The sequence below is a fragment of the Lagopus muta genome, chromosome 12 (assembly GCF_023343835.1).
Source record: "Lagopus muta isolate bLagMut1 chromosome 12, bLagMut1 primary, whole genome shotgun sequence".
NCBI lineage: Eukaryota > Metazoa > Chordata > Aves > Galliformes > Phasianidae > Lagopus > Lagopus muta.
The window spans coordinates 1,951,422-1,964,818 of NC_064444.1; the positions used below are offsets into that span (position 1 = coordinate 1,951,422).

The 13,397-nt window shown below is 50.0% G+C and overlaps 1 protein-coding gene across 1 annotated transcript in view; it reads left to right on the forward strand.

Annotated features, from left to right (window-relative positions):
* Positions 1 to 1,056: 1,056 nt before the first annotated feature.
* The window catches only part of SLC7A5 (solute carrier family 7 member 5), a 35,417-nt gene continuing 23,076 nt past the window's right edge, over positions 1,057 to 13,397 (forward strand). Inside the window, exon 1 of the mRNA XM_048959023.1 lies at positions 1,057 to 2,129. Within this exon, the coding sequence (XP_048814980.1) occupies positions 1,151 to 2,129 (979 nt within the window). The 5' untranslated portion in view covers positions 1,057 to 1,150. The remainder of the gene's footprint in view (positions 2,130 to 13,397) is intronic.

The window sequence follows — 13,397 nt, forward strand, 5'->3', positions numbered from 1 at the left end:
CTTAGTGGTCGTTCTGCTTGGAAGTTGCTTTTTAGACGATTTGGGTGCGGGGAGGGAAAGGTGATCGCATGCCTTTGAAAACTAGTGGGAATTGTTGCTTTCTTAGTACGGATGCTGAACTGAGCAAGGCAGTTTGAGGTCTGCGTGTTGCTGTGGCTCACAACCACTAGGTGTCACGTTCTGACAAGCTCTCCCAAAGCGGCTGGACGGAGCCCGGCGTTCCTCCGCTGCCTCAAGGGAGTTCCAATGTCACTGTCCAGTGTGAGCGACCTGAAAATGTCACTCAAATGTTACAGCTTGCCCCCAAAACGCTGACCTGGCTTTTCTCGAAGGTATCTTCCAGAAACGCCCTGACCAACCCCAATGCCTGGAGCTGGTTGGACCTGCCTGGAGGAGCATGGTTTGGGGAGGAAGGGCACTGAGCCTTGGTTTTGAAGCCTGGACGTGACTTCATGTGTGATGCCTGCTACCCTGCAGCTGGGACACTGCTCCTCCGAGGTACCACTTCCCACTCACAGTGAGGATGCTCACTGCCAAGTGTGGGCTCCTGGGTGCTAAACTCGTCTCCTATCCTGCAAAGACATGAATTTGTTACAGGATAGGCTCCTCTGGCTCTGTTGTGAAGTTGCCAAGAAAGTCTCCTTGGATGCAGATCCTGTGCCTTTGCTGAGGCAGTGTGATGGAAACTGCTTGTTCTGCCTGCCTGCTTGCTAGGTTGGCAGGAACTGTTGTGAATTTATCTTTTCAGTGTAAGAAGTGAGGGCAGATTTCAGCAGTGCCTCTGCAGAAATGCAGGCAGCTGGAATGTGGCCTGTGTTTGAGTCAAACATGGTACGTAGAAAATCGCAGTGAGCACAGTTACAGAATGGCCAGGGTTGGAAGGGACCTCAGGGATCACGAATGTCCAACCCCCTGCCACGTGCAGGGCCACCAACCTCCACATGTAATGCTAGACCAGGCTGCCCAGGGCCCCATCCAACCAGGCCTTGAACACCTCCAGGAACGGGGCATCCGCAGCCTCTCTGGGCAGCTGTTCCAGCACCTCACCACTCTCTATGTATAAAGAACTGCCAGCACCCTGAGATCAGATGAGGCTGCGGGATTTGGGTGATGTGGGCTTTGCAGAATTGGTTCCCCCTCCTCCTCCGCCATGTTCTGCTGTGTAAGAACCCAGCCTGAGTCGGGTAACACGACTCCCCGCCTGGCCGGCGGCCTTGCGGTCTTCCAAGAGCCGGCGGCTGAACGGGGGCACAGCTTCGCCGGCTCGCTTTTCCCCATCGCCCACCTTAGGGGGGAGAGCGCGGAGCTCGGCGCTTTCCCGAGGCGGCACCGTGCGGGGCCGCAACCGGTTCTCCTTCTTCCTCCTTCCTCCTCGTCCTCCCCCCGCCAGGAGCCCGGCCCCTCCGCGGGCATCTCCCCGCCTCACCGGGAGGCGCTCCCCGCACGCCGCCCACCGCCGACGGAACAAAAGGGGCGGCTGCATGGTGGCAGCCGAGCGCCCGGCTGCGCCCGCTCCGCTCCGCGCCCCGCCACGATGTCGGGCAGCGGCGGCGGCAGCAGCGCGGTGAAAAAGAGGAGCCCGGCGGGCTCGGCCTCCTCCATGGCGCAGGAGGAGGAGAAGCAGGCGATGGAGAAGATGCTGGAGGCGGCTGGAGGCGCTCAGGAGAACGGCTGCGCCCGCACGCCTTCTCCCACCGCCGCTCCCGCCGACGGTGAGGGGGTGGCCTTGCAGCGCTCCATCACGCTGATCAACGGCGTGGCCATCATCGTGGGGACCATCATCGGCTCCGGCATCTTCGTCACCCCCACCGGGGTGCTGCGGGAGGCCGGCTCGCCGGGGCTGTCGTTGGTGGTGTGGGCCGTCTGCGGGGCCTTCTCCATCGTGGGCGCTCTGTGCTACGCCGAGCTGGGCACCACCATCACCAAGTCCGGCGGGGACTATGCCTACATGCTGGAGGTGTACGGCTCCCTGCCCGCCTTCCTCAAGCTCTGGATAGAGCTGCTCATCATCCGACCCTCCTCGCAGTACATCGTAGCTCTGGTCTTCGCCACCTACCTGCTGAAGCCCATCTTCCCCACCTGCCCGGTGCCTGACGAGGCTGCCAAGCTGGTAGCCTGCCTCTGTGTCCGTAAGTAGCCCCGCGACCCCCGCATTCTCCCCTGTTCCTGCGGGCTCCCGCGGCCCCACGTGGCTCCTGCCTACCATCTTCTGCCTTCCCCAACCCGCCCATGCCGGGGGCTGCTCCCTTTTCTCCTTTGCCGTGCAGTGCGGGTTGATTTTTAATTGATTTTTTGGAACAATACGAGTAGAAGACCCCATCCCCGATAATCCAAGCGAAAAAATAAGTCCCTATCTGGCATTCAGGGCTGGGGAACCATTAGGATTGTCAGAACCGCAGCAGAGCAGCGTGCTGTAAATGCAACGTGTTTGTGCGCTGCAGTGGGGTTTCTATGGCCCCACGGCAGGGCTGGGGACTGCCGTTCATGGGGCTCTGCTGGGCAGCCCTCTGTCTGTCACGGCTGATGTCCATCACGGGCAGCACCAGCAGCCGGTGCTGAATGCGGTGCTGCACTGCCCGGCTGTTTTCAGCACTGCTTTTAAGTCGTTTCTCTGCTCTGCTTTCGTGCTTGAGAAGTAGGCTTTGGGTTTGTAGTTTTTGGGTATTGGGGTGTTCGGTTGTTGTTTTTTTTGGCCCTGTTTTGGCTAGCAGATGTTATTTCTCATGACAGTTGCCTTTCCGAGGAGTTCAGCGTGCCATGATGCATTTTGGGCCATCAGTGTCTCTGCTATGGCAGATGCTGCTGTAGTCCTCTGCTTTTTGAGCTCTGGTGCTGTCAGTGCAGCCTCATTTTTCTTTCCTCTGTGACTGCAAAGTCACCCCATCCAGACTCCCCGTTTCATAAATACAGGAGAGTTTTCTGCCTCTCCTAGACCATCAGCATCCTGTTCTATTGATAGCTCCTGTGCCATTGTAAAGATGTGTGTTCCCATAAGATACTGCCTGTTGGTGAGGGCTTTATAAAGCATTTATTTGGTGCCTGGAGTTCATGCTTTGTAGCTTTGGGGCTGTGGGGAAGGCTCTGCCACGCGAGGGGAGGCTGTGTTAGATTCTTTCACCTCTGGAGATTGCAGGCATTCACAAGTTGCAATCATTGTGGGGTGATAGGTTATCTGTAAATGTCTTCATACACAAACTGACCAAGTCTTTGATGCATATTTGGCATTCCTTGCTAGCAGATAAAATAAGAAACAGCCAGGGCAGCAGACTGTGCATTTCTGGGGGCAAGACTGGAACTTACTGACTGGATCAATTTTTCGTCACATCAAGGCAACTGGGCAGATGTTCAGGCTTTTCTTCCAAGCCATTAACAAAATGGAATGTGTCTATTAACAACAATATAGCCTCCTGTCTAATAAAGATGCAGCAGGCTTAGAAAGCAGCTCTGCTGGTTGGTTCCTTGCACATTGGGATAAAATCTGCTTTTACATCTTTCTTGATCACGTGCAACATTTTCTTCACTGACACAGAAAAAGGTGTGCATGCACTTGGGGTTCACCTGGTTTATTTGCTGAGAAGCCAACAGCATTAGGGAGCTGATTGCATTGAGTTTCTTACTGTTTCATGTCCAAGTGCAAGGCCATGCTGAGTTGATAAAATCTGTGTCTTTACCAATGCCTGACTTTTCATCTGCAGGAGCTTTGCTGGAAGACTTGGGCCCAGGTGTTTCTGTTCCTATTTTGCTGATCAGAAAATAGATACGGGGGGAAATTGCCCACGGCAAGATGTCTTCATCCATGGGATGGATTGCATCATGAATCTTGAGGCCAGGTCTCCCTCTTGCTTTTGCTTCTCTGATAAGTACTATCAGTGTCTGCAATATCCTTACACTAGCAATTAGTTTTCCTGCAGCAGAGTTTGTTCTTGAACCTTTACACTGAAAGAACAAGGGTAGAGCTGCTACTCCTATAAATGTGCATCCTTTTCATGCATTTCTTCTTTAAACCTTTCTCCTCACAACCCCTGGTTAGCATTCTGTTTGGGTTAAATCTCTGTCTCCGTTGCTTTGCAAGGTTAGTTCATCGTGCATCACCTTCAGCAAGTCAGATCTCTGTAACTTTGTTTTCCTACTGCCTGGTGCCAAAACCACATCATGAGATGGGAACAACAAACGAAGTAAATCTGGTCCGAGGGCTGAGTTACACAAAGCTTCGGTGCACTTTCAAGGCACTTTGTTGTGGGGTTGTTCCAAACACCCACAGCCAGCGACTGTTTGTTTTTCCAGGAGCTCTGGGATAGGAGAGGTGACCCATTTGGGCATGTGCTCTACAGTGTGTGTTAGTGATAGAATGGTTTGGGATATCTCAAAGGGGGAAAGAGTGATTTGGGAAGGAACAAGGGAATTTGGGCCCTGCACAGTTGACTTGCTATGCAGCCAACACTCAACCTCCAGCACCAGCTGTATTCTTTGCAAAGCTTGTGTCTCGACATAAAATGCAATTGAGTGTATGGTTTCTGTAAGAGGAGAATTACAAAGTAAATTGTTTTGACTGCACTGATTATTGGTGTTGAAGAGTTGAATGAGTTACAGTGGCAAACCCCCACCAACACTTGAAAAACAAATTGAATTCCTGGGCATTAAGGTGATGTGAATAAATCACGGTCTTGAAAGAAAGAGAAAACAGTTGGAATAGGGAGCTTGGTTCCTCATGAAGCACTGAAGAAAACAAAGTGGGTGGTAAGCAGATTTTAACTTCAAACGGATACTTTCTGCAATCAGGGTTGTAATCTGCAGTTGGTATGCAGGAGTTACTGCACAAGATGTTATGAACGCTCATTAAGGTTGCCAAACAAGTGCAAGAATCCACTAGAAGAAAGTCTTCCTGTAGAAAGATGGGTCAAGCTGTTCATCATTAATTTGGGTTGTTTTACACTCATTGCACAACAGCTCGTGCTCTCTGGCTGTAAGAATCTGTGGGTGATGGGTTTCAGCCAGTAGGTTACTTGAGCAGCTTGTGGCCATATCGACTGCATGTCGTTTAGTGTGTGAGATGGGATGTCTGATGCTCCTAGGGCTGAGAAGTCATGAATGTTACCCCTTTTACAGAGGGTGGAGGAATGGTTACGAAGTCCTGACTTCTCATAGTTCATGGCATCTATGTTATAGTATCACTATCCTGATACTATTATATATATAAAATATACATATAATGTATGTAGGTAATATATGTACTATTCTGACCAGCTAAGGAGCCTGCTTCATGTACTATCAGGTGTGCATGTAGTTAAATGAGGATCCATCATATTAATTTGGTGGTTCCTCTGGTAAGTCTGGATAATGGTGTGAAGCAGCATCCATCTGAATGCACATCTCTGCTATCTTCATGGCTCAGATTTGTGTTTACAATTGGCTGCTGCTTGTTAAATTTCATAGATTGGAGCTGATGATTCTTAAGAAAAAAATTAAAACTTACAGGGCACAGCCTGGGATGCAGTCCAAAGATAACATGCATATTTTGTATTTCTAGCTGTTAATTTAAAGGTTTCCTACATCTGATAGGACTTCCAAGTGTCGTGCAATAAATTCCCTGTAGAGGAGGGAGGTGGGATGATGGTACTTCCAGGCATGAACTGGTTTCTGACTGGTGTTTCACATGTCCTAAGCTGTTCTTCCTGCATACATCCTCACACCCTGCCTGCCCTCCCACCCAAGTGCTGCATAACAGGTTATTCTATAATTCCCTTATTTCTTGGCAGTGTCGTCTGCTCCCTGAAAGCTTGAGGAAGCAGCCAGTTGCATCTAATTTTACCCTTTGGTATCAAATGGCTGATTTGACTGTTAGCTTCTGAAACCCTCCATTGCTTGTCAATTATATATGCTAATCTGGCGCTAAGAGCCCAATATTGCTGCAGCAGTATCTGCTCCTGCCAAGGCTGCGACGTTTTAATCTTCTTTCCAAGTTCTTCAGACCTCCTTTGCTGCTTCTAAAGCATTATTTTGGACAGTGCCACGAGCGTGGGATTCCAGGAACATCATCACACATTCATCTCTTCTGTTATGAACGACCTAAGAAGAATTAGGAGCAGTCCGTGCAGAGCTGAGTCGTGCCCATAGCACGTGCTGTGTGGAAGTGCCTGCCATTGCCCTGAGTGTGCTGTGAGTTACAGGAAGGGAATGGCATCAAATCCAGCGGTTGACGGGAGTGCATAAGTGTGTGCCTTGAATGCCTTCCAAATTACAGTCCATATTCAGTGGCTGCACGTGTTGCAGGCAGGATGTCTTTTATCTGGTGCTGATATCTTACTTCAGGTCTGTTTGGCCAGTTGTTTAAAGTGAAGCTGTGGGCAGATTTTGAGCTCTTCAGGCAAGCAAAGCAAGCACAAAGTGCATCTTGCACTTGTCTGCTCAAGGTAGGTTCATTCTGCAGCATGGAATTAACCTGCCGTGCTGAGCAGGTTGTGAAGCTTTGAAGGCTTCTTTTTTTCCTCTTCCAGAAAGGTGGATTAGGTAACTAAGCTGCGTCTGTAAACACGGACCTGTTTGATCAGGTTGGAAGGAAGGGGTCTTTGCAGAATCCCTGCTGTATGGCTAATGCTGCAAGGCAGAGATTGCTTTCTTAAATCTGCATTTAATTAGAGAGAGTAGCATTAATGAAAACAGCTTCTGACACTTGTAGGGCTCTCCTGAAATGGATGAGGGTTGGAGCACTCTTGTAACACAGCAAGCAGCTCCTGCATTTCTTGGCATCCCCCTCTTGGCTCTTACAGCAAATGTCCCATTAAATTTTATTGTATTTGAATGATTTACATTACCACTGAGATCCTTCCGACTCTTGCTCTCCTAACATGAACAAATTGGGAAGGCTTTTGCAGAGAAACTCCCTGTGATCAGTCTAATTCAAAACAACGTGGCAGAGTGTTTCAGGCATCCCAGCAGCCTCGCAGTGTGGTGTCAGAGGTGGCCAAGGGAAGGTGCTTCTGTGTGAGCACAGCATAACCATGGGCCAGGTAAGAATCCACGTTTAGCAGGTCTGGCAGCTCTTGGCAAGGATGATGGTTGGATCTGTTGGACTCCGTGTGCACATAAAATATTGGTCAGGTGGTGTTTGCTGATAGAAGATATGTTGTGTGAAATGATGGGGGTGATGTCCAGCTTGAATATCTGTATCTGCGAACCTGAAATTAGTTGTGCAGCCCTCCCTGCCCTGTGCTGCGCTGTGTTGGCACAGCTCTTGGAAGGCAGCACAGCAAGTAAGTGCTTGTTAAGTTTTATCTTATAGCATTCTGGAAATTTGCAGGTGTAGCTGCTTCTGGGAGCTGTGATACGTGGTGAAATGCTCACTTCTGTGGGTGCCTGTTCTAAGCCTGATACAGCACTAGGGCTTCCTGGAACAGAGAACCAGCTGGGAACTGTGACAGCAGCTTTGCAGTCCCTCTTTTAATTCTTCTGTGCAACAGGAATTGAAGTGAAAGCATTTATTTTTTTTTAATCCAGGATGGTGATTCTTCTGTTCCTTCCCACCCTGTTTGGAGATGGCACCATCACGCACATCTTGTTGCTAACCCTTTTCTTCCTCCCTTTGGTGTATAGATACCTCTTTTCTTTTTTTCCTTCATTCTATATGCAACCTGTGTTCTGATTACAGCCCCCCTGCCCCATTGTGTGTTTTGGTTGAAGCTGGCAGGAGAGGCCATTTTTTGGAGATGCACAGGGTTTGTGATTGCATCAAGGCAGCAGCTTTGGGAGGAATCCCACTTCTCATCTCTGGTGGGAGCAGCAGCCTTTGCCCTCTCTTCTCACCTGTTACTTGCTAATGTGCTCACACCTCATTCCTCTGGGAAGAAAAACGTAAAGGAAGCTGGAAACTCCTGCAAAGATACATGCAGTATTGCAAGACAGTTTTAATATAGACGCATTTTCTCTGGTGCCATCTGCTCCTTAGAATCATAGAATCCTTACGGCTGGAAGGGACCCCTAAAGGCCATCCAGTCCAACCCTTTCCCTACTGTGGACTGATTACAGTGGCTGTTAGGCTTCTCCAAGGGTTTGTCCTTGAAGAAATATCAGCAGAGGTTTTCTTTCTGTCTCTTCTGTTTGCTGCTATGCAGGGCACAGGGCTTCATTCAATATCTATCAGGTTGAAGTTTCCCTTATCGTTTTCTGTCTGTGCCCTTGTATGTGTGACTTGTGCTGCTAGAAATAGATACCTGAGGCTGCTCACTCACTCTGGAGCGAAAGGAGCAGCTTTTGCCGTAGGATGGTGCAAGGAAGGAGCTGAGATCTGTGCTGTAAGTAAGTGCAAGGAGAAAACCAACATCACCCTGTGGCAGATGGTAAATGGGAGCATGATGGTACGGCTGTAAGGACTAAGGGAAATGCATGAGACATAAAGAGGAGTGACTGCGATTCATCCTCTGTGTGGCACAGTCTCTGTTATCCTGGTGAGGAAGCTGAGGTGGAGCATACCCCATCAATTCTTCCTCTTTCACAATGAATTCCCTGCTGTGCTATGCATTTTCATTCTGCTCTTGCAGAATCACAAATAAGAAACCATGGGTAACTTGCAGTAAGTTGAATTTGTGTTAAAGCAGGCTGCTTCTGCGCATTCATCCTCAGTATGGAGGTGTATATGGACTTCCATAGGAGGCACTGCAGAGCAAGACCAGGGAAACTGATAGGAAGTGAAACAAAGGACAATGGGGACATTGTGCAGCGCTCCTGATGTAGAACATCACGCAGAGAGCGTGGGCAGCAGCGCCAGTGCCTCGAGAACTCCAGCATCCATTTCAGCGCTGTTTCACCTGAAAACCTGCTAAGGATCTTTGATAAGTACTGAGCAAACTCTGTTTTGCTGTCAGAGGGTGACAAAGGCTGCTGGAATCGGATCCTTTGATGCCCCATGGACACAGAGCTCTACATTGGCTGCTTGTCCATTTGCATTTGTTCAAATGGAGCCGCCCCGAGCGCTGTCTTTTTTCCATTTCCTATCCCTGGCCACCTTCCATTACCCATGAAAGCTGCAGCCCTGCCCTTTTCACAAGGATAACTGCCAAGACTGTTGCATCATAACTGCCAAGCCCTGCTTTACCTGTGTTAGCGCTCCATTCATACACTGTTTGCTTTGGGTAGAAGCACATGCCCACAGGGGAGATTTCCTCCCTCCTGTATTTAGTTTTTTGGACACTGATGATGTTACTACAGTGTGTTCATCGCGGGCTTGTCTCTATCCCTTTCTGTATCTGCTTTGTAGGGGTTTATTCCCACTGTTATCCTGTGTTTGGGACTTGAGACCAGGAAAGCTTAAAGGAAGGAAGTTTAAAGGAAGTTCAAAGAAATATCCCTATAAAATATGAAAGGGAGTGGATGTTGTCCTGGGTTCTATGTTGTGTTTGTCAGTTTATCCTTGGTTCCTACCAGTGTAAGGGGGAAATCACCCAATTGTGCCAGCGAATGCCAGCTGAACAGTGTGAGCGACGTGCCTGGGGTAAGCTGACACTACCAGGGCAGAGCAAATAATTGAAGCTGGACCCAGTGTTACCTTTGGGAAGCCTCATTTCTCTTGGAAAGCCCCTGGCTGTCAGCTGGTGTTACCTTCACCTGCTGGCCTGGTTGGAGTGCCCTGGAGGGAAGCTCACCCAAATAGCTGGGCTGTGTCGTAGGAGAGGTCCCTAGTGGAGATGAAGGTGCGTAGTACTTTGTAAGAATACCCTGTGGAATGGCAGCGAGCATCTCTTCCACTTCCACCAAGGAATAAAATAAAAAATAGTGCCCTCTTACACTTGAGATCTCCGCAGCAGTCTGGCTCCCATTATCCCAATTATGCAAAGCCCTTTTGAGTGGGGCTGCTGGGTCGGGCAGATCGTGGCACTTCAGATGGTGCTAGAATGCATATCCATAGAATAATTCCTCGAATCCCTCCTAAGAGCTGCCCCATGGGGCACACTGAGCACAGGGCTGCCCCGTTGCAGAGCTGCTTCCTGGCAGCACCCAGCAGCTGCACCTTCAGGAAGATGCAGTGTAGTTGAATGTTTCCCAGTGCCGTTGTGCTGGTGGACCTCAAAGCTGTGAGAGCACAGCTTCATATGAAGCACTTGGAGGTGCATGGAGGGATGCCAGCAGTCCCTCAGCTCCACGGGGGGCCCTTCAGAGCAGAGGAATAAAACCTGGAACTTGGGAGAGCTGAGCTCTGCTCTCCTGAGAAATTGAGCAACTGCTGGGATTTGTCTTTTGCTGAGAAAGCACTCAGTCTGTTGTTGTGTGCCAGGGTCTGTGTGGTTCTGGTGGGACAGTCTGTTGTGTCGGTTTGTTTTTGTAACCCATCTCGCATTGGAAAGCATTTAAGCGTAGTAACTTCACTGCACTCATTTGGGAAAGACAAATATTATTGCATGGTGAGGAAAGCAAAGCAGGGAGACTGTGACTAGAAGGGCTCTGAACCACGACTGCTGTGGGAGAAGATCTCAGCCGTGTTCTGTCTCTTGCCCAAAGTGTTCTCTTGTTTTTACAAAGGCACCGCTATGTTCTTAAGGGCTAAATGCAAAAGCTTGTGTTGCTTTTGGGTTTTGAGCTGCGTGGAAGCTTTTGCCTTTTATGTACAGCCCTACAGCCCGACCAGCAGGCTTTGTACACAACCAGAAGGTGAAAAACGATCCCAGGCTGGCAGCCTGCTGGTTCAGCCTCCACACTATTGTCAAAGAAACAGAATGCCTAAATGGGGAAGAGAATGTCCATGTTGCACCTCCAAGGGCTGTCTTCACTAACGGGAAAATGTGCTTTTAGATGTGTTAGCTCATGCTTTAAATATCCCTCTGTAAACAAGGGGAGGTTTATTTTTAGCTTAATCGCTAGTCAAAGTGAGTCCTGGATCCGCAGTTCTCTGCTCATCCTCTCCGCTAGGATTCACCAGGGGTGCTTCCAGCAGATGAATTATATCTGCTTGGCGTTGTCTGTTTTCCTTCCCATACAGTAAGTTGACCTTGCTGTCTCTTTTAGTCCTTTTTCCTCCCCGTTTATCTGCACAGTGTTCCTCTCAGCAGATGTTGGAGGCAGATGTGCCCCAGCCTCCACTGCTCGGTGTTGCTGGACCTGGGGACGCGGTGTCTTTGCAGTGTGCCCTATCTCCTGAGCAACACGTGGTGAAGGCGTTGTGTGATAGTGGGTTATATTTGGGGGAACATGCCTGGTGTGTGTGTTGCTTTCCTCACCGCTTGCTTTCTGCCACGTGCAGTGCAGCCAGAATGCACTGTTCTGTCACCTGCAGCCTTGCTGCACTGGGTCAGTTCCAAGGCACCACCTTCCAAGCAGCTGTGCTCCTCTAAGTGCCAAATATGTGATTCCAAAAAGAGTGTATCTAAAAATCTTCATTCTTTTAGTTTGTGTTGGCTCCTTTGCTTTTCTTTGTGAAGATTTCCAGCTCTCTCCTTTTCCACCTTTATGCTCTCTTGTGTTCAGATGACACGAGATCCATAAAGCTTTGCAAGGAGCAAGGTAAAAGCTGACAATCCTGAAAGCAGCTGCAGTGTTCTGGGACATGGCAGGGTGCTGCTCTGGGGCTGGTTGCATCCTTCCCTGCCCAAGGTTCCTCTACCAGCTTTTCCTGCAGCCCTTAGCTGAGCAGTTTGCAGCTCCTAAATCCTCTTATGCTGATGCCTGTCGCCATGGTGCTAGGCTGTAGCAGGCTTTTATAGGCCCTTGTGAATGAATGATGCAACTTGCTTCCCTTCTTGCCTATGTGTGCTCTGAGTCACCAGGAAGTCCTGTCGCTCTGTGACATTCATTGGAGCTGTGAGCCTCATCGTTGCTGTCAGATCCAGAAACTGGAGTCCCTGGGGACTGGGCTCTGCAGACATCTGAGCACACTCATCAGTTCCAGCATGGCCATTCCCAGCCCTGCTGTGGGCTCCCTGTGCTTCTCTGAGCTCTTCCCAATGTGGTCACTCAGGATAAGGGCGGAGGCTGACTGTAAGCCAATATGACCCTTTAAAATGTCAATGCTTGTTCCTCCTCCCATCGTTTCATTTCTCGGTATGCAATTCAGTGTGCAAATTCCCCTCGTGCCCTTCCTGCAAGCAGGACGTGAGCTGATGAGCAAGAAAATAATCCTCTGTGCCATGAGCCAGAGAGCCAAGGCACTGCTGCTCCATCCTACTGCCTCACATTGGGCTGGTGCCCACATCAGTTTGGGCATGGCTGTAATTTAGGGGTCATCTTGCTTCAGAGTAGGGGCCTGGTGTGGTTTTCACTATGATGCTGTGTGTGTTGGGGATCTCAGGGCACGGTGCACTCTCACTGGGCAGTGATAGAGCCATCCAGCCGCTGTATTTCTCCCTTCTACCCCATCAGCCTTCCTCCCCTCTGTCTGTAGCACACATGCAGCTTAGCTTGCCTGGCAGTAGTCTGTCCCAGCAGTCCCCTGTACTGCAGGTAGAGCGCTGTGCTGATGGGCTGCCTCGCATCTCCTCTGATGAAGGCTGAAATACCTCTATCAAATGCTCTGGGCTTTAAAACATGAGCGTAGCCTGTGACCAGGAGAAACAGCTCTTTGGCTCTCTGAAAAGGTGCTGTGAGGAGTGAGAAGAGCCTTGCCACAAGGGCAGAGGCCAGAGCGAAAGGGCAATGTGTGACAGGCACATGAAGGAGTGCAGTGGCCAGGCTGTATTTAAGCACGTCCCGTAATGGGGCAGCACTTCTGGACTCTCTCCGTCCTGTACCAGCTTTAGAAAAGCTTGCCTGGCTCCCGGGGGGGTAAAAATACAAGCTGCAATCTGAGTGGGAAAGTCTCAGAGCCCTGGGGGGGGAGAAGCCTGTGGCTAAAGAAGGCAAGATGACGTCTGTCCTGCTGGCTGTGGAGGCCTGCCATGGGCACTGTGCTGACACTGTGCAGGGAGTGAGGGGTGACATCCAGCACGTGGGGCAGCAGCATTCCCTGCGTGACATTTGCCTGTCTCTGTGACATGCTCTGGCAGTGGCTGTGACAGTCTGTGTGACCTTCCTGGCACTATGGGGGGTGTGGGTCCAGTGCAGGAGGAGAGCTTCCTTGGGTTCATGGGGTTCTCTTCCCATTCGCCCCGCTGACCTGTGGGCTTTGTTTGTTTCACAGCTCGCTGAATGTGTCAGGTCTGCCTTCTTTTCTTTCATGTTTAGGCAGCACAAAGTGGCCCTGATGGCCTCTTAGGTGCTATTGTTAAACTGGGAACAATGCATCAGTTCTGGAAGCTGCCCAGCCATCTCTATGATGTTTCCGCACAACTACAACATCAATTGCCTGGGCAGGGATTGCAGAGGACTGCTTTGATGCCATTGGCCCCAGTCACCACTTTTATTTAGATGCCCTCAGAAATGTTCTTTCCAATGCAGAAGGACGATTCCTCGTCCCTAAAAGCGCGTGCTTCATTCAC